The sequence below is a fragment of the Lepisosteus platostomus genome, chromosome 10 (genome assembly GCF_059453375.1).
Source record: "Lepisosteus platostomus isolate fLepPlt1 chromosome 10, fLepPlt1.hap1, whole genome shotgun sequence".
Classification (NCBI taxonomy): domain Eukaryota; kingdom Metazoa; phylum Chordata; class Actinopteri; order Semionotiformes; family Lepisosteidae; genus Lepisosteus; species Lepisosteus platostomus.
Window position 1 is genome coordinate 39,178,154 of NC_142620.1, and position 19,835 is coordinate 39,197,988.

Sequence of the window (19,835 nt, forward strand, 5' to 3'; positions counted from 1 at the left end):
CTTACCAGAACTTCTAGTTCATCCTGTTGTTTGATTGTTAACCTTATCTGTGTTTAAGATGCTGAAATAAGATTGCTAAGCATGAAGAAGAAAAGCAGCGACAGAATGAAATTGGGTTGCTTATTGACAGTGTTATCAGCATCAATAATCCTATTTATCCTTTATCCCTTGAACAAAATTTGGCAGTTATCAGCAATGTGGCCTCCAAGCTTCAGATAGTTGTGAGAAACATTAAGGATGTGACAGAAAGATGGCTTTCTAATGTGTTAATAAAACCAATTCTACTCCTGTTGATGGTAAATCCAGACGTCCTAACATTATCATATCATCACTGTGTATAACAATATGTTAAATATTTTTGATTGCATTTTTACTTTGGAAAAAGTGTACTTTTTCTAACAAGTACACAAGAACTGGGAGATTTGACAATACATAATTCTAGCTTACCAGAATAGATTTGTGGGGGTTGCACATTTCCTTGAGGAGTCACTGACTGCTGAACTTTCCCACTTCCCCCCCTAAAGATTTGGAACAGCAATGCAATTCAAGACCAATTCCTCGGACAGGTTGTCTTAACAGCCTCTCTGAAGGACCCCAGCCAACCTCAGAAGCTCCAACTATGCAAAGCAGGACGTCAGATGGCCGAAGAGATGCCTGGGAAAATAAATCTAAGAGTAATCACCACTAAAGAGCTGACAGATGTGTGAGAGAAACAACGCAACTCCAACACCATCTTATCACTTCCTCCTGAATCCAGGGAAACACATGAATATGTTAATCAATTTTTGATATCAACTGACTGAAAACCAGACGCAGTTCATTACAAATGAAACTAAAGACCAAGAAATACATTGGACAGCACAATGAAGTACTTGAGGAGTTTATAGTATTTTGAAGAGTTTGTTTGCACATTTTGCAAGGTTTTTATCCATACTTTATAAAAAGATTTGATATTTGAGCTACTTATTGATCTATATTCAACTCTTGTCTGTGGGTTCCTCTACCTACCTTTTTATGTGTCACTGAAGCAGTCCCACTCATATCCATCATTTACAGATTTACAGAATTTTACCTGATTTCAAATTCTACTTCCATGTTCAGTCCATTAACATTCAGCAAGGTTAATCATACATGAAATATGTGGGTAGAACTGTTAGGACTCGGAAATATCTCATTAAACTAGTCATCAACCTTATCTGTTCATTCTGTTTTCTTTCCATTTTCATTCAAATGAGAGATTCCTATTTGTGCTGAAATCCTACAATATGGGTGTACAATCAGAACCATTACTATTACACCAGATTTGGCAATTGTATATCCCTCATTTCTATTCTTGTTCATTCTAAGATATAGCAGTTGGAGCAACATATCCAACAATTATTATGACAGAATCTGTTTTCAGCCTTGGCATTTTTCTGATCTTTACCTTCAGCTGTGTTTCAAAGAGACAATTTGTTACTACACAGCATGTTTCTAACCCCTCAAAAATTCCAAAGTTTATATCAAATGCAAAAAACAATCATATTCATAAAGTAAATTAATCCTGAAAGGTTTACAGGACTTGTTTTGAAGGAGAGAAAAAAAATTAAGTTAGGAGTCTGTAATCTCTTAAATTAATTTGAAAGCTATCACTCCAAAGTTTCATTCATAGGAATAAACATAGATGTCAACTTAATGTGTATGAAAATGAAAAACTCGTCAGGTTAACTGAGTGAAAAAAATAGAACCTTTTTTGGTCAGAATGTTTTTATTTTTCTTATTTTTATTTCGGTCCAATTTCCAAACTGCAATTTTTGTTGTTTTTTACACTCAAGACACAGCCATGCACAATCCATAATTCAAAAATTCTATTGCTTCAACCACAATTAAAAATAGCTTATTGAAAACAATTGTTTTTTCATTTTTTAAAAAAAAAGAATGAAAAAAATCTGCTGAGGTACAAGGGATGGATCAGCACTTTACAATTTTTAAATAATTAAAAAAAAACTCTTAATACACATTTATAGAGGAATCTCACATCACATTTACAGGTTTACATATCATCCAAAAATGGGGAATGTACAGGAACTTATACCATGTATGATGATGCTGAGCAAAATGTCTTGTGTTGTTGGGGCCCAAATTTTCAGTCAGAGAGTTTTGTGCTCTTTTTCTTTTCAGAGAATTGATTACACCCAAAAACAGGCTGGAGCCAAACCTTGTCCTGTCAGCCAAAAATTAAAATCTTTCACAAGACTATATATCCACATGTTTCTACATGAACATATCCCTTTTGTCTTGTACAAATGAAAATGTCTCAATTAAAAGTTTTTAAGCTGTCAAAGTTTATCTATGGATTGATTTGAAACATACACACCACAGAACATTCTATTATTATTATTATTATTATTATTATTATTATTATTATTATTATTATTATTATTATTATTATTAACATTATTATTAATAGCACTAATAATAATAATACATTTCACACACATTTTGTGTTTACCTTTTTCAACATAAATCCAAAAAATGGGAACTTTCCACCTATATGCTCTTCACCAAAACAGTGCTGTAATTTAAATAATCTGGGGCAATCTATAAAACTTTATGTTGCATACATACATTTAATGAATACCATTTTTTATTTTCCAGACTTCAAAAATCACCCCATCCTGTATAACGTGGCTGGATGAAAGTGTTAAAGAACATGAAGTGCCTGTAGCTAAGCTTCTGTTCTGGTGAAGTACTGTACCTAAAATATACTGTACCTATTTTTCCCAGTAACAAGCAGAGGTTAATCCCACTAGGAAAAGTAGAAAGAAAAGTAGAACGAAAGGCTCAATTTCAACTGCAGAGTCTTTTTTTTTCTTCTTAAACTCGCTTTATAGTTATGTTTCTTTACTTTTCAGCAAGAAATTAACCTCTGATTTTTCCATTGCATTTTGCATGATGATGCAGATCCCCACTTAAATAGTTTTCACTGTGATGAACATCGGTAGCGCTCAAATTTTGACAGAGGTTTAGGACGAGCCTTTAATTGACATCCAACTACTGTATTGAATTATTGTAAGTCAGTTTTCTCAAATTACAGTGTATGCAACACAATTATCGCACAAAGGTGAGACCATGGCAAAGAGGAGAATTTTAGTATTGACACGACATGACTTTTAAGGTAACAAGTTTTGAACAGAGTCTGTGACCAATAAATACAATACTTTCAATACTTCAGTAAATTCACAAGAAATAAAGGGTGCTTGGAATATTCAGTCCTCAGTTTTAAAAATCATTAGTCTTTCACAGGCTTTAGGCCATTTAATTATGATCATAGACAACCTTCTAAAAGTACCATTCACTTTCTTACTATATGTCTTCGCATGCTTGCAGATACAAACATCTTCAGGAGGACATTAGCAGTCTGGTGGACTTACTCATTAGGTCTTCAATGAAAAGCATTCAATGAATGGGCCCAACTAACTTTGAGAACCTTATGCAGGATGAGAGATGCTTTCTTTACGTCATATCCCCTTTATAGGTGTTTAATATTTAATCACATATAAAGTGTTTATGACAAATTATGACAAATGAATATTATCCATCTATCCATTTTCTAACTGCTGCTTCCAATTCAGGATTGTGGGGGAGCCAATGTCTACCTCAGTTATAATGGGTGCAAGGCCAGGTACACCCTTTGTGGGATACCAGTCCATCATAGGGCAGGCTAAATGAATATTAATATTTCAGATATCAAGAAAACGTCAGAGTCTAGAAGAATGTGAATTCAAAACTTTAAGAGCCAGTTGAGTGTTAATGGCGAATTAGGAGAATAATATGAAACAATTGTACATATCAAAAGCTAATTGTGATGCTGCGGTGTTTTAAAGGTACAAAATATATATATCTTTTCAATATAAGGAGCAACTGATTCTGCACGCATACATGAATATATATGCGGCTTGTTTATAGTATATGTTAAAAATATACTATATATAAATAGTTATTACAACCAACGTTGTTAATATAAGCTCTTCTTTATTTTATTAATCAACTTCAACACTAGTTTAAAACAAATTTATTTTGTAATAAGCAGAGGTTAATCCTGTTAGGAAAAGTAGAAAGAAAGAGAAAACACATTTCAACTGTGGAACTTTCTCTTTCTTCTTATACTGGCTTTACACATTCAGTTTGTGTAATAATACAGTATTACTCTGCTTCTGTCCTGTTCTTCTCTTCTTAAAGGAAATCTTGTGTTGAGCCTGGGTTAACAGCCCATTTCACTTTTATTGACAATTGAAAGTAACTTTTTTGATGTGTATTGTACTATGGGTCTGACTCTTGGAAAGCTATAAAATATGGTACAGTTTTATAAAACTTAAAGTGGCAAAAACTGATATTTAAAAGATGTACTGTAAGTGTACTAAGATATTCAGAAATGCCTATCTGAATAGATGTATACTGGTATATTTTAAAGCTCTCTTAACAAAATAAAAATAGGGTAACAATGGTGTCATGAATAATTAATAAAATACTCATCATCATTCTATCCAGGACTATCCAGTGTTATTATACTTTCTGCATGGTAGTCTAACTTCATCAATATCAGTGTATCAGAGCACAGTGTATGAATAGAACTTGGATTTTGAAAATGCCCATGTTACCTCATAGAAATACTTTTATTGATGTTTTGTTAAAAAAATGTTTAAAAAATAGGCAGCAGTTGATTATTATAGGCTGAAGAACATACAGTAGTGTTTCTCTCTCAGTGCATCAATGCACCAAAAACAGGGTACATTCACAAAATGGTACACTTGATCACTCTTAGAACATTTTTACTTGTAAATGATTGAAAAACACTAACAATAACTGTTGTCTTTGACTCTTGTTTTTTCTATATTATTTCTAAAAATAAGCTCCTGTAACAGAAGTGGGACCTGTAGTTGAAAAAAGCATTAAAAAAAATAGCACCCCTTGTAAAAATTATATACACGTTGACCTGATCTAACAGACAGATGATCTTATCGTCCAACTTCTGAGACATGCTTGCAAGTTTCCACCCCTGTGGACAAACGGCTTGCGCTACAGGGGAACTCTACAATACCAGCTGTCTCTTAATTGAAAGTAAAATAAGAACCAAACTTTCATAATAATTTTGTCTTTCAGAGGCAATCTAAATGAGGAGCCTAAATCATTGCTTAATTTATTCTTGCACTTTTAAACCATTAAAAGGGATAAAATCCAATCCTCAACCGTTTGAAGCCTGAAAAACTATTCAGTTGGTTATCCAGTTTGTATCACGGCTTTCTGTTCTCAGCATCACTAAATGTCATCCAGAAATGATGGACCAGTTTAGCTGTACAGTTGAAGCCTGCCTGAAAAACACTGATGTCACTTCACTGACTCTGACTTTAAAGAACGACTAAAACAAAATTGATCCTGTTCCAATGGATTTACACCAGCATCACACGAGTGACGTTTGAGACTCAAAATATAAGATATGAGGAAATCCATTATATTATGTAATGAGAGACATGATCATGCAGTCATTTCAAGGTTCCGGAACAAATTTGGTAGTTCCTCTGCTTCAGTCATTGAGGTGTACAATGAAAAGCATTTGGACCAGTCTAGCTCATGGAAATACAGGAAAACAAGGATCTTAGTTGGACAACCAATGGACAGGGAATAAACCGAGGCCTTTTGAGAGTTTCAACAGTTGAAAAGACTGGCAATATATTTCTTCAGTTTTTTTGTTTCTTCTTGAATTGCTCTCTGATTCCAGGAGTAAAAAGAAGAAATATGGATCTCTGCTAGCCCAGACTCCCTGAAAAACAAATACTCCTAACAGACATGACAGTTCCACAATGAATAGTGTTTTTAGAAAGTAAAGGGAGTCAAGATAAATTTCTGGGCCTCGGGAGTAGCAAAAAAAATGCTGAATTCCTTTGTTGTTGCTGTTTTCATTGTGCAGTCCCATTTGTAGTCCACTCCCATAGCCTAAATACAGAGGTCCAGTATGCGTGTTTTTTGTGAGTCTCCATCAGAAGGACTTTGATCTTCCTTAACGGCTGCTGTTCTTTATGGCTTCCTTTGCTGCTACAATCAGTGGCGTCAAGCTTGAGAGGGGTTTGGCTAATTTTAAGAATGGATGCTAAATAAAAGAAAAAGAGGCAAACAGTCTTTATGGTTTAATTTGGTCATGGTTGGTTTTATGTTATTCATTATAAATTTAAAATGGTGTTTTAGGCATCAATCAAGATGCAGATCTATTTCCCATAAAACATTTTCATGAAAATAAATAGGTGTTGATTTCCAAATGTATAGCAAAAAACTTGAAATGGTGGTCTTAAAAATGAAATCAAAAGTCTTGGCAAGTTACAGTCTGGAATGGAGCAGATCAAATTGGATAAAAACTGGTAAATGGCTGATTGGATTACTTCATCTTACAATTATAAAGTTTCGTAAACATCAATCTGTTTTCTGATTGCTTCATCCAATATAGGGTCTGGGTAGAGCCAGAGCCTATCCCGGCAAGCAACAGGCGCAAGGCAGGCCTTTTGTGAGTTTCAACACACACCAGTGACACTGGGGCAAAAACACACAAACACGTACACACTCACACCAGGACCAATTTTACATAAACTACTTAACCTACTAGTATGTCTTTGGACTGTGGGAGGACCACCCAGGGGAAACCCATGAGATCACGGGGAGACCATACAAACTCCACACAGATAGCACCCAAGGTCTGGAATTGAACACAGGGCTTTACTGCTGCGAGGCAGCAATATGAAACCACTGTGTCACCATGCCATCCACCAATATTCATATTCTAAGTCAAATTCTAAAGCAAATAAAAAATATCTGTATCCCAAAGGAAGGAATACAGTTACCTGTAGCAGTTCCTTAGCTGATCCTCTCCTGTCTACATCCATCTCTAGGCAACGATTCAGAAAGTCCCGGAACACTGCAGACAGTCTCTCTGGGTTCTGTAGCTCTGGTGTTCCATTAGTAGCAATAAGATACAAAGCCTGAAAAAGATGTGTTTATTTGCACATAATTACAAGAACTGGCTTAACAAAGTTATTTGCTCAAATTTTATTGATTTGTTTTCTGTTTTAACAAAACATCTTAGTGATGGATGTAAAGACACAAATGAAGCTAAAAGCTTCGCTTCTTCTAGCCTCGACACACTTTGACTGTTTTAGTAAATTGATATGTTGACATATGGAAAGGAGGTCTAGTTAATGAGATTAACAAATACTTACACTTAAACACTCCATAAAATGTAGCTGTTCCAGGCTAGCCAAAACACATTACATGAGTTATTTTACAAACTTTGACCAAAAATGTTAAAATACTCAGGAATATGTCTTGGCTGTTTTTTTTCTCATATATATATTCTTCATTAATTGTGGTTGGTGTAGTACATATTAGTACATATTATGATGCACTGCTACTTCAGACTTTAAAAAAAAGAAACACGTATATTCTAGCATACAACACAGCTGTTTCTAGAAAAAAAAGTAACATTGTGGAAAAAATACAAAATCATTATCAATTACCAGCTGTGATGACATCACCTATTTCTAAGCGGCAGTCTCTTACCCTGAGTGGATTTTCATTAAGATATGGCGGCTCTCCCTCCACCATCTCTATTGCCATGATCCCCAAAGACCAGATGTCCACTTTGGGGCCGTAGGCTTTCCGAGTCACCACTTCTGGGGCCATCCAGTAGGGTGTGCCCACCATGGTACTGCGTTTGCTCTGCTCTGGGGTGATCTGGGCACAGAAGCCAAAATCCGCTACAAGGAAGTACAACACAGGAAGCTCTTTAGTTATAGCAAACATAGTCAGAGTTTTAATTGGTTAACCCACCAAAACACATCACAGAATGATTCATGGTTCTTCATTATGCTTACTTAATTTCACAGATCCATCCATTCCAAGGAGAATGTTGTCGCTTTTAATGTCCCTGTGGATCACCTGATTCGAGTGGAGGAAGTCCAAAGCCTGTAGACACTACAAATAAGGAAACAGGCAGTATAAACAGCAACAACAACAATAAAACAAATTGACTATAACATTGCAGCCCAAAATAACATTCTTTAGAAATAGTAAGAATATATTTTTTATATATATAAAATGCATATTTAAATACTGCAACTACTTATTTCTTAATGTTATATAAATGTAATACTGTATATACATGTATATAAATAGTGTATATATAATGATTAATAATAATAATTATATTATTAATCATTATATTCTATTACTTTCTATCTTACTTTCTGAAAATGGGGCTTAGCTTTGGGTCCAAATCTGTATTTAAATATTACTAGTAAGACACAAAGATTTGAGAATTCCAGTAGTTTAGAATTTAAAGTTAAGTAGACCTGTACTGAATTCCATGTGTTAGGAAATATGGGGTGATTGGCAGGCAGAGAGACGGCCGTGTCCTACCTCTCGACAGACTGCTGCTATCTGTCCCTCGTCCATGCAAGTCTCAGTCACCACGTCTGTGAGTGAGCCCCCAGCCAAGTATTCCATCACCACCCACAGCTCATCACCAACCAGGTAACTGGAGAAATACCAGCATTGCAGCAGGCATTACAGTTACAGTGGGCCTGCTCTAGTGGGTGTCACTACACATAACTCACTACCAACCAGGTTACTGAAGAAACACCAGCATTGTAACAAGCTTCACGAGTGGACAGTTACAATAATCCTGTTATTTTAATTCACAAGACCTTACCACCACAACTGCATGTGTCTCTTCAGTATCTTCCTAAACATGTAAGTCAAAAGAAGGTTTATGTTAATAGTACCTATAAATTAATTATTTCTTTTCGATGCCATTTGCTCACATCCACCCATTTTTTAACCATTTAATCCATTTTAAGGTCACGGGGGAGCCAGAGCCTATCCTGGCAAGAAACGGGTGCAAGGTGTGGTACGCACAGACACACACACACTCACACCAGGGCCAATTTTTCTAGAAGCCAGTTAACCTCCCAGTATGTCTTTGGACTCTGGGAGGAACCCAGAGCACCCAGAGGAAACCCACACAAACATAGGGAAAACATACAAACTTCATGTATATAAAGTACAGTAGCACCCCAGATCCAAAAGTGAATAAATCCCAGGGCCACAGTACTGCCAGCTATGTAACCAGGCTAACCTTGCTCACAATTAATATTGTTTAAACTAAACAAGCACCATTAAAATGTCTAACATGTTTCATTGACAATTTTTAACTGTTTCTCTTAATGTGCTGTGTATTAGCTTATATGAAAATTTCAGCTATACACAAAACCTTAGCAGATGTTTTAGAAGTTTTAGAGACCTACCTGTCCAAATAGTTAACAATATTGGGGTTTTTGTTTTCCCTCATCACAAGGATTTCATTTATTATTAGCTCCTTCTTCGGCTGCTGCTGCAAGTTCATCTGTTTGATCGCCACCTTAAAATACAGCAGGATGGATCACAAGAGTGCTCAAAGGAAAGAAATCACTGCTTGTGTTTCACTGTGACATCCTCATCACACTGGAAAGTGAGTCTAGCAAAAACCAAACTCCTGCTTCTCGGTTAAACAACAAGAAAGCCAGTAAGACTGGGAATAAATGAATAAAGCAGATTTACTAGGCTATTGAGTTTGCCCTTCTGGGCTTGCTGTTTAACACCTTGTGGTAAGTAAAGTCATTGCAATTTTTCTAAAGGACCCAAAGGTCTAAATAGCAGAAGTCCAGAGGACTTAAAAAGCATTAAAATCCTGAATTTTACATTTAGGTTTCTTTGCACATACTGTAAATAATTCCTCTCAACAGAACTGTCTGAAAACGTATACCGTATAGTTATATATATATACTGTAGTTCACTTTCCATGTAGCCATAATAGAATGACAGAAATAATGATTTTGAAAAATCAGAAGTAGTCAGTATCCTACATAATTGATTTGAATATGATCCCATGAGAAAGAATTTATTCTAACTGCCTGCTAAACAAACTGTATTTCTCATACTGTGCTTTTAATCCATACTTTTAATGAATAAATAAATGAACATTAGCACAACCTAGAGATCTGGCTCACCTCCTGTCCAGTGGCAATGTCTATTGCCGTGTACACAGTACCAGATGCCCTGTGGAAACAACAGGAGAGAATGTGAGAGAATAAGAGAAGATAACAGGCAATTAATGGAGTTTCTTTGTAGAAAAGATTGTATTTTTAGAACAGGACAAAATAGGTGCTTCTTTTTGTTTCTTTTTTTCTTTTTTAATTGACTCCAGTGGAGTATTTCTCTATAAATTTGAAGGCATGAAGAGGACAAACACGTAGATTGATTGTAAACAATTCAGTATGTGAATTACTGTACATTCAGCTAGGAAAAAAATAACCTAACAGTTCCCCTTCACAGACATAATTTAATGCTCTGGTTGGGAAAAACAAACGAGTGGGAAACATTTACTGCAACTGTTATGTGGTAGATCTTTTTCACAAAGCAGTATCTCATGAGATCTAAAAAAATGAGGTCCATACTGTAGTTCTTTTATTCGTAGCATGTTTGGTATCCTTGGGCTCTTAAAAACGCTGTGCAACTCCTAGTTTTTCTGTCCACATTGGCATCTCACAGTAGTCAACAGCATCCTTTAAATTAGTATTGTACATTTTTCAAAATATACTCCAATGCAAAGAAGGGATAACTTATGATACAGTAATATCGTGTGCTGGAATTTAACGCCCAGGATTACTTAATTGATCAACTTTGTGCATTATCTTTTAAATTGCCCCCAAAATAGCTTCATTCCATAAGTGCCTTTGTTAAATTCAAACTGAGCATAAAAGCATATATCGTCTCAAGAATCATGATAACTCATAATCGGACATATACTGTTTTGCTAGGAAGGAAAACCACTACTGACAATATGCAGTATTTAAAAAATATTATTCATGGTGGAGTATAGGGGGACTACTAAAAATGCATTATGTATCTAAAGAGAAAAGCACATGCATTAATCAAAAAGTCATCACTAGATGGCAGTACAGTCTTGCATACTCTATTATTTATCATTCTGGTCTGAAGTCAATAGAAACATTAAACATTTTTTTGTGAATGACAGAAAAGATCTTATATCTCTTGAGACTTAACTAGTTCCCTCCTTATGTTTGTTTCAGAAAACCTAAGATGTCATGCTCAAAGTCATTGCTGATTGAGCTGTTAGTACCAAGGACCATTTTGCATATTAGAAATATATATTAGAAATATAGAAATATATTATCCTTGTTCTGCTGTCTCTCTTTTGTCTTGAAGCCTGAAGTGGCTATTCAAACAGAGATCATTGTCTGCTTTGTTCATATTTCTCTGGAGACTTTTTATTCAAAATATTGACAGCTCTTAAAGTCAAAACAAAAATAGTCTAGATTTCAGTAGGATTTTGCAGCAGTATAACAAACTTTCATTTGATCACCCTATTATTAATATTTTTTTTTCAGTTTGTATTTTTACAGATGTCTGGATCAATTCTACATGTTTCCTAACTCAAACATGAGTGGATAGTTTAACCAAAAACCCACAAGATATTTGCCTCAGATGCCTTTAATGTGCTGATTCTGAACATACTGCTGCCAAAGTACATTCAAATACGTTTTATCAGACTACCAGAGATTAAAATAATCTTCTAAAAGCTTTTTTTACAGTATTTTCTATTTCACACTCTCAGAAGTTGCTGCAGCTGTTTGGCGTCTCTTCCCTGCTTTATATGAGGTGTAATCCACTTTCTTCATTTTTGCTGTGTTATCAGCAGGAGTACATTAAAATATGTACAGTACTAATGTAGTCATTTATTCACCTTGCATACTGTAGAATGGGTATAAATAGTCATAGTTCAAAGTATCATTTGGAAATTTTCCTGTATCCTTCCAATGCAATATGCAGCTCTTGTCATCATTAGTGAATTTATTAATTTGGTCATCTTTCAACTTGAGATTATTTTTATTTTTTCACAAAACCAGCTTTTGTGTCCTTCATTTGTTCTTTGTCAGCTTCTTCTAATATATGTGTGAAACTACTAGATTGCACTTGTATCAGCTGTACTATCTCCTTATTGTACTGTAATCCATTTATCAGGAGGTTTGTATTGCTGCGAACTATGTAAGGATTCTGCATAAAGTTTCCATAGATTAAGAGATTAATTAATTTCTGACGTGAGAACAAACAAGGAATCAAGCATAAGGCAAGGTTGTGAGATGGACAGTGTTTTTAACAAGGTATTTGTTTCATGTTTTGTGAACTCTGGCCTAGTTTGTAGGCCATTCCGTATAACATTTCATTTTCCGAAAGGCCAACTGCTGTAACCATGACTTTTCACTGTCATAGGCTCAGGCACAGAGGTGGAATTTAATCCATTATTAAAGAGATGCTGCCCAGGAGAAATTGGAAAGAACAGCGTATTTGTTCAGAGGCATCTCCCCAGGACGGCACTTTTCTAATTGAAGAGAGCCTGCCATTATGCAACTCAAAAAAGAAGCAACTTGATCCCTGGCTTCATTGTTCCTCAGCCCACTCATGAAAGTGAACAGGCGTATCTAACCACTTCAGGTATCCTGCAATTACCCTGCCTGTCCCTCTGATAATAGGTTCCTATTGCCTTTCTTACAGAGCACAGAAATGCATTGTTGCATTCACTCCAGCCCAACCTCTAAATGACAGAGTCCACATGACACAGGAAGGCTGCACTTGACTCCTTCTGTTCAGGGCAACACATCAGGCAGCAGCTTTGAAAATGCACACGGGATGAGCAGCAGGTTATAAATAATGAAACCGGCTCCAGGGAGATGAAATTGACTTATTTAATAAATTAAGAAGAATGGCTTGCCCCATCAGAGTACGGAGTTTTTTATACCGATAGTTTTAGGAATATGTACAGTAAGCACAATCCCCAGAAACATTGGTAGAACATTAACTGCTCAATCTGTGCATGTGAGTGATTAAAAAATTATTTATATGTACAGTGACTTTAAATAGGCCTTGTTAGATGCATCTGTGAAATATCTGTGATATTTGTGAATTCCATTATTCTGCTTACAATTTTAAATGTTTCACAAAGATTCCTGAATAGAAAAATAAATCTTCTTATGAGAATCATGTTCATACAGTATAACATATGGTATGCCTCTTAATCTACTCTATTATATATATCATTTCATTTTAACAGTTTTTTAAAACCCCTTCTCCTACATTTTATATCTAAACTGTAACCCATGTGTCATGGCCTGGCTCAACATACTTCCTCTTTCAAAATGTTAGTTACAGTATCTCCCTTCCCTTGCATAATTCTTAGACAGAGTTTTAATTTCCTGTAACCTTATTTTTGTTTTGTCTGTGCTTAAGACAAAGAGCTTTCTTACCATATCAACTCAGAATAGCTACATTATCCAGTCCTGCAAGACAGAATTATTTTTAAAGATGTTGACTCACCCTTGTCCTATTTTTTCAAAACGTGTGTATTTCTTTTTTGGGTCTCCCACACTCACTATGCTTCCTTAAAGAAAGATGACAGAGAAAAAAAGAATAAAAATTAATGAAGAATAAGGTATTTTAGAATGAGAGACAAATGTATTCAGGCATGCATAGTTATGACGCTCTGCTTCCGAGCTATCACTGAAGGTTGTTGCTTAAATTGTATTTTTTACACATCCTTTATATATCTTTACATTTTAAGCATGTTTTATGCTGGGTATTTGACTTACAGAGAACCTGAAACCTGAAATGGTGTATTCATGCAGTGAAATCCCCTAAATGAATGAAAATGTGTTAAGAGAGTTTTTGGCAGACTGAGTGGCTCTTAAATAGACTTAATTAGGAACTTATTTTCTGTATCTTGTTAATAAAAAGATAAAGCTTACCTCAACAGCACCATAAGCCTGTTATTTTCACATTTTTACTACTAATTAAATTATGACATTTGTTATTTCTTTTTGTCACGTGAAAATGAGGCCTCAAAACCTCAAAACATAAGCATTAGCTAGCAAAGGACTACAGTATATGAAGAAGAAGAGCTTTCCCAGTTTTTTTAAAGGCATTTGCAACCAGGAACAGAAGGTCAGTGTCTGCGCTGGAAGGAATCAAAGACGTCTTTGCTCCCACAGCGATTTAATGAGATTTTCAGCTCACAGACTGCAGCAGCCCTATTTGATGCCACTTTTCAACTTAAGGCACACAGCAGGGCACAATACATAAATACAGGTACTGTTTATACTCCATATGCCTTACATTGTATTACTGTATAATTTTTAAGGAAATATTATGTTTGAGTTGCCAACATTAATGTCCAGTTAATGGTTAAAAGGGAAAAAAAAATTGAAAGCTACTGTAAGGCACTGAGTCTAAAGAAGATTTTCAAAGGATGTAAACCTGACTTTCAACAATTACAACTGGCAAAATATAATCAGAGCAAGGCAAAACGTTATGAACGGTTATCATGGTAAAAGCACATGTTTTTACTTTATCAAATTATAGGACTACCATAATGCAGAAAGGCAAAATGAAACCATACTGTAGGTATGAGGTAATGAAAAAGAAAGATACTGTATATTGATGTCTACCTTACAGGATAGTCATATTAAAAGTGTGAATTTACTCTATAGATTCATTAAGGTGACTTTTCAGGGAACAAACTGTAAATTCAAGCTTAAAGCATACTTAATCTCTCTAAAATCTCTTCATCTGTCATCTTGGACTTCTTTCTCTGCCGGTCAGTGTGTCTGTACAGTGTGCTGGATGTGTTTTCAGATACCAAAGACACGGGTGAAGTTGAGACCTCCTTCACTGGAGCTGGAGGAGCTACTGGCTCAATAACAGAGCGGGTATAAATCTGTGAAAAAAAAGCATAATCATATATCAATACAATGAGTCCAATCTCAGCCACTTCACAAACAGCACAGTGACAAACGGAAATTTTATCAGCAGGGAACAGATACAAGTGTGAGACAAGAAAAAAAGCATCAGATTTGCCTGTTAGAAAAGTTTAACTCAAATACAGTTTAAAGTTTCTTTCTTTGAGCTGAATTGTAAAAGTGTTGTTTCCCAGACAGACTATATTAGAAAATGACTCAGGAAATTATTAGTTAGACTTGATTATATACAAATTAACGCTGGTTAAGAGCTAACGCTAATTAACACTAGTTAAGCTAGTGATACTACTAGGTGAATACACTGCAAAGAATCTGATCACAGAATAAAAATTTCTCCAAACATGAAGCCAGGTCCTTTATTGTTAAAAACGTTTTTTTGACAAATGATTGTTATTGAACCTAAGCTTTGAGATTATTATGAAAACTTGTCACCAGAGTATTTTCCCTTTACTTTTCTTATGTTTTAAAACGTTTCTTCTTTGATTTTGGATTATATCTTGATTGACCACTTGTATGAGTTGAACTCTTCCGTACTGATTTGGTGTGCTCTGGCCGAGGTGCAATGACAGGAGGGGGCTCGTTGTCATCATCATCATCTTCGTCGTCATCATCATCCTCCTCTTCTGACACTGGTGGGGCCAGTGGGGGCTCTGATGCTGTCTTTGTGCCCTACAAAATCAAAACCAAAATGACAAAATTCTGAGATACCGCAGGTTTCTGACAATATTTAAATTAACATTTGCACTTGCAATTGCAATGTAATGAGATCAGAACAGGTCCAGATCTAATTGAGAGAAGCACGGGGAGATGCTAAATCTTTCGTGGCAGTCAGAAGGAGAGAGAGCAGGAAAGAAAGCAAAAGCTCCCATCTTAAAATGTCTTGGCATTTCTCCTATCATTTTTCAAAAATCTCAAATTCAGAGCAAATACTTGATGGCAGCTATCAACTGGACAAATGCGTGAAGTGCCTGGCAAGCAGGAGGCCCACATTGGGTAATGTTCTGGGTTTGATATTATAAGAAGAAGATCTTATCAGTTCAGAAATGTTAGATCTTTGAATAATGCCTCTTTAACTGATTTTGAAAGAACGTTCTGTAAGTACATTCCTCTTCACCTTCCTCAAAATCTATACCCAAGCAAGTGCTGCTGGTCATTATATTGGAACAGTACTCTGGTTTGATGTGTCTACAGATCTCTCCCGATAATGTGAGAAGCACATCAGAGAAATCAAATGGAATTTGAATGACATGCGGACAGTTCTAAGCACTGCAGGAATAAAGCATTGCATTGCCAGGAATGCTTGGCCCTGGAAATTCAATCCTCTGCTCTAATTGTTCTCAACGTATAATTGAAGAAACAGAAAGTCCCAAGCCATACAGTGCACACACAAAAGACAATCTAAATCAATTTTGAAGGAAGAAACAAAATTTAAATATTCTTGATATTATCCTGCTTTTTATCTTAACCCCACAGTTTGTTTTTAATTCTAATACGTATACTCTTTTTGGAAAGCTTATTTCAAAAAGACATGTACTCATTAAGATGTGGCAAATATGTGCACAATCTTCTGTTTCTGTGTCGAGAAACAAAAAAAAAATTTAAGCTCTTGTCTGTTCCATTGCTTTTGGTGGCATCCAAAACACAAGTTCTTTAACAGGTTGAATGAAAAACGTGAATGCTAATAATTTCTTCATGTACTGTATAGAGTCTGCACCAGGAAATAGATAATCTATAGAAATTAACCTTAGGCATCATCAGTGCAAAGATAGCATGTTTAATAATATATGACGAAAGATACTTTCTACAGTTATATTGATGTCACTACAACTTTTCTGAGGAAGAAAGAAAAGAAGACAATTTTAACTGGTTTTGTCTGACAAAATATCTGTTGAATACATAACATGCATTAAACATTATGCACAATGATGGTATACCATTCAACTATTTCTGTTATTTCTGAGGTGGCTTTTGCAAAATCGATTCATCACAACAGTATCTGAAATCATCAAAACACATTACGAAAGTACTTAGAGTCATTCTAATAGAAATATTGAGATACTTGAAAATTAAATAGCAGTTTTAATAATAACTCATTGGTTTGTGTTATCAGCAAGTACATTTTTGTGTATTATATTACAGATGTTGCCCATGACTAAAGTACCTTTGAAATGCCACATATTGCATGTATTCATTAATTATAAGCAATTTTATGGAGAGTCACTGCAAGCAAGAGACTATCCAGCAAGTATCAGTGGCAAGGCAATATTGGGAGTACAAATGGATGAACGCCAGTCCAACACAAGAATACTGGGACAATTTAGAATAGCCAACCAAATCTAACTATCATGTCTTCTGGAAGTGGGAGGAAACTGGAGCACCTGAAACATGGGCAGAACATGTGAACTCCATACAGACAGATCACTGGATTTAGAGATCTGGACTTAGAGACTCAGGAGCCTAGAGCTATAAGCCAGCAACACTGCAATGCCACCATGCTGCACAAATAATATATTTCCCTTGGTCCAAATCTAACTTCCAAAATAATTAAGTGATTAAATTGATCAAGAAAAATGTAAGAAACAAATCGAATGGCAACTTTATAAGCAGCCCCAGGAGCAAATGCACAATAAAACCCAAAACAAATCTGAAATGCATGCTTTTTAATTTGGTAATATTTATTGGGATAATTTTAATCAGGCTAAATGCAATGGGAAAAATAACAGTGAAAAAAGGACAACCATAGAAGTTTTGTTGTAAATAAAATCAAGATGCATATATTGTAGGTACAGTATATACAGTATGGTACAGTAACAGTATAAATTTAAACAGGCTGTATTTGGAAGAGGCTTGCAGCATTTGAACTTTTGTTTAATAACTTCAATCAACAGAGGAATATTTCAGTCTCAAAGTGATTTATTTTATTACCATTACAATTATTGAAAAGGCAAGGTGCTGTGAGGAGAATGGGCTCTAAGCTTTTATACAAAGAATATTAGGACAATATCTAAAATAAGACAGAAAACATGTTTAATAATGCAATTTAATGTCTTTTACAATGGAACTAATTGCTAATACTACACACAAAACCTTCTGGGGTGGGACATCAATGGTAGTTGAAATTTATGTCTGTAACCGAAACTAGAAGGCACATTGTTGTCATGTATCCAAATGAATTTAATCTAAAACCACATTCTAAACCCTATTCCTTACTCTTCATTGGAAAAATCAATGCCTGAAACATATCTAGCAGAATATTAAGCATAATTATTTGTCATAATTGGAATTTAATAATTTGGACATTTAAAATGAACCTAGTGGTCAATTTGCAAAATGGTGACTTTAACATGTAATGTATTTCACTTAATTTAAAAGCATAGCAAGTCTGCTATTGATATTTTTCATATCTTCGGCAAGTTCCAGCTTTTTGTCACTCAACGAGTTAAAAAAACTTGAGGACCTCTACTAATCCATTTAGATCACACATTTTCTAAGCAAGATTTTGTCTTTATACAGTCTAAAAGACAAATGCATCATACATCATAGCAATAACTAGATAATATGAAGAGAGAATTAATGGATGAGCCAGTTTAACTATCTTTAAAGCAGGAGAAAGCTGACAGTCTGAACTGTTGGTTCTGTCAGATTCATCTAACATCGCCCCAGTGGTAGATCCAGGGCTTAGACTGCAATAAGTAAAGGCATTAAAGAGTCTTGATTCAATTGCAGTAACTAATCCACTCAGAACTTGGGGAGTGTTTTTTTTCTTTAGCAACAGTTCTAAAGAAAATTCAATGGAATTGCTTTCTAAATTGCTTTCTAAAAAAGAAAAATATCCAAAGGCGTGGCTTTCCTGATGCCGATTAATTTTGTATATTATAAATTGTAGAGAGTACAGTGCGTACTGTAGAAAAACAACTCTTTGACATTTTAAAAGAAAAATAAAATTTTTAAGAGTAAAGTCACACAAGAGAATGAAGAATAGAACCAATGATTACTTAGTTTGTAGGTGTGACATATACAAAGTGCTACAAAAACATCATAAGATTGTTATTCTTTTCTTCTGCTTAAAACTGCATGGTTCTTTAATTAATTAATCTTTTTTTTCTTCAGTAAACAGATAGCATCAATAACCAGATGTTTACATTTTAACAATATATGTGAAAGGGAAATTTTAATTACCAGTATTGGATAGATATCCTATTATCTAAATTACCAAAGAAATGAAGGCTAATTATATTGATGTAATCTTTCGTTTTAGATCATATAATATATTTCCAGCCATTATTTTTATGATGACCAGTAAGTTAACATGAGGATAAGAATTTTTCTGTAAGGTTTAATAATTTATCAGCTTTTTTTAAACAGAAATTCTTCACTCTAATCATACAGTTCTGGAGAATAAGCTTACTCAGCAATTTTAGTAATGACTAATGTGTCCTGATTTAAAAGGACATGACGCTTTTAAGAAACATTGGTGCCACGAAAGAAATAAACTTCATCATGGCATTCCTTTGATTATTCTTCTTTTACCCTTGTTGGTTCTCCTTCTTGATTGAATTGTATAAATAAAAAGTATAAATCGCAATAAAGAGAAGATGCATTTTTTATAATCCATGATTTACTCTAAATGAAAATAATTTAAACTGTTCTTCAAAAGTGGAAAGCATAACAACAACAGTTTCTTCTGTCACTATCTGCAAGGCGTCATCAGTTGCAATCTGGCAACCCTTATTTGGTTTTAAAACCCGTTGGGAAATGCTGCTTTCATGTACAGTTGTTGTCATACAAGGAAACAGTGTGAGACAGTGTTGTCATACAAGGAAAATTGAGGGCTTGAGTTTTAATTTGTCCATTTACAGTAAGTTTAACTGTACATAGGACTACAGTGATTCCCATCCTCCAACAAAGCAACTGTAATAACAATGTCCCATCTACTGTATCTCG

At 34.9% G+C, this 19,835-nt stretch overlaps 2 protein-coding genes across 6 annotated transcripts in view; one reads left to right on the forward strand and one right to left on the reverse strand.

Moving 5' to 3' along the window:
- Window positions 1-2,323, forward strand: part of LOC148653688 (calpain-5-like) — a 42,971-nt gene extending 40,648 nt beyond the window's left edge. Inside the window, exon 13 of the mRNA XM_088648954.1 lies at window positions 525-2,323. Within this exon, the coding sequence (XP_088505080.1) occupies window positions 525-707 (183 nt within the window). The 3' untranslated portion in view covers window positions 708-2,323. The remainder of the gene's footprint in view (window positions 1-524) is intronic.
- The window catches only part of LOC148653689 (serine/threonine-protein kinase PAK 3), a 64,231-nt gene continuing 46,124 nt past the window's right edge, over window positions 1,729-19,835 (reverse strand). For all 5 annotated transcript variants that reach the window (XM_088648957.1, XM_088648956.1, XM_088648955.1 and 2 more), the window contains 10 exons: window positions 15,426-15,560; window positions 14,680-14,851; window positions 13,456-13,519; window positions 10,071-10,119; window positions 9,330-9,442; window positions 8,443-8,560; window positions 7,899-7,998; window positions 7,585-7,781; window positions 6,870-7,007; window positions 1,729-6,127 (listed from right to left, as the gene is read on the reverse strand). In XM_088648957.1, the coding sequence (XP_088505083.1) occupies window positions 6,038-6,127; window positions 6,870-7,007; window positions 7,585-7,781; window positions 7,899-7,998; window positions 8,443-8,560; window positions 9,330-9,442; window positions 10,071-10,119; window positions 13,456-13,519; window positions 14,680-14,851; window positions 15,426-15,560 (1,176 nt within the window). In that variant the 3' untranslated portion in view covers window positions 1,729-6,037. The remainder of the gene's footprint in view (window positions 6,128-6,869; window positions 7,008-7,584; window positions 7,782-7,898; window positions 7,999-8,442; window positions 8,561-9,329; window positions 9,443-10,070; window positions 10,120-13,455; window positions 13,520-14,679; window positions 14,852-15,425; window positions 15,561-19,835) is intronic.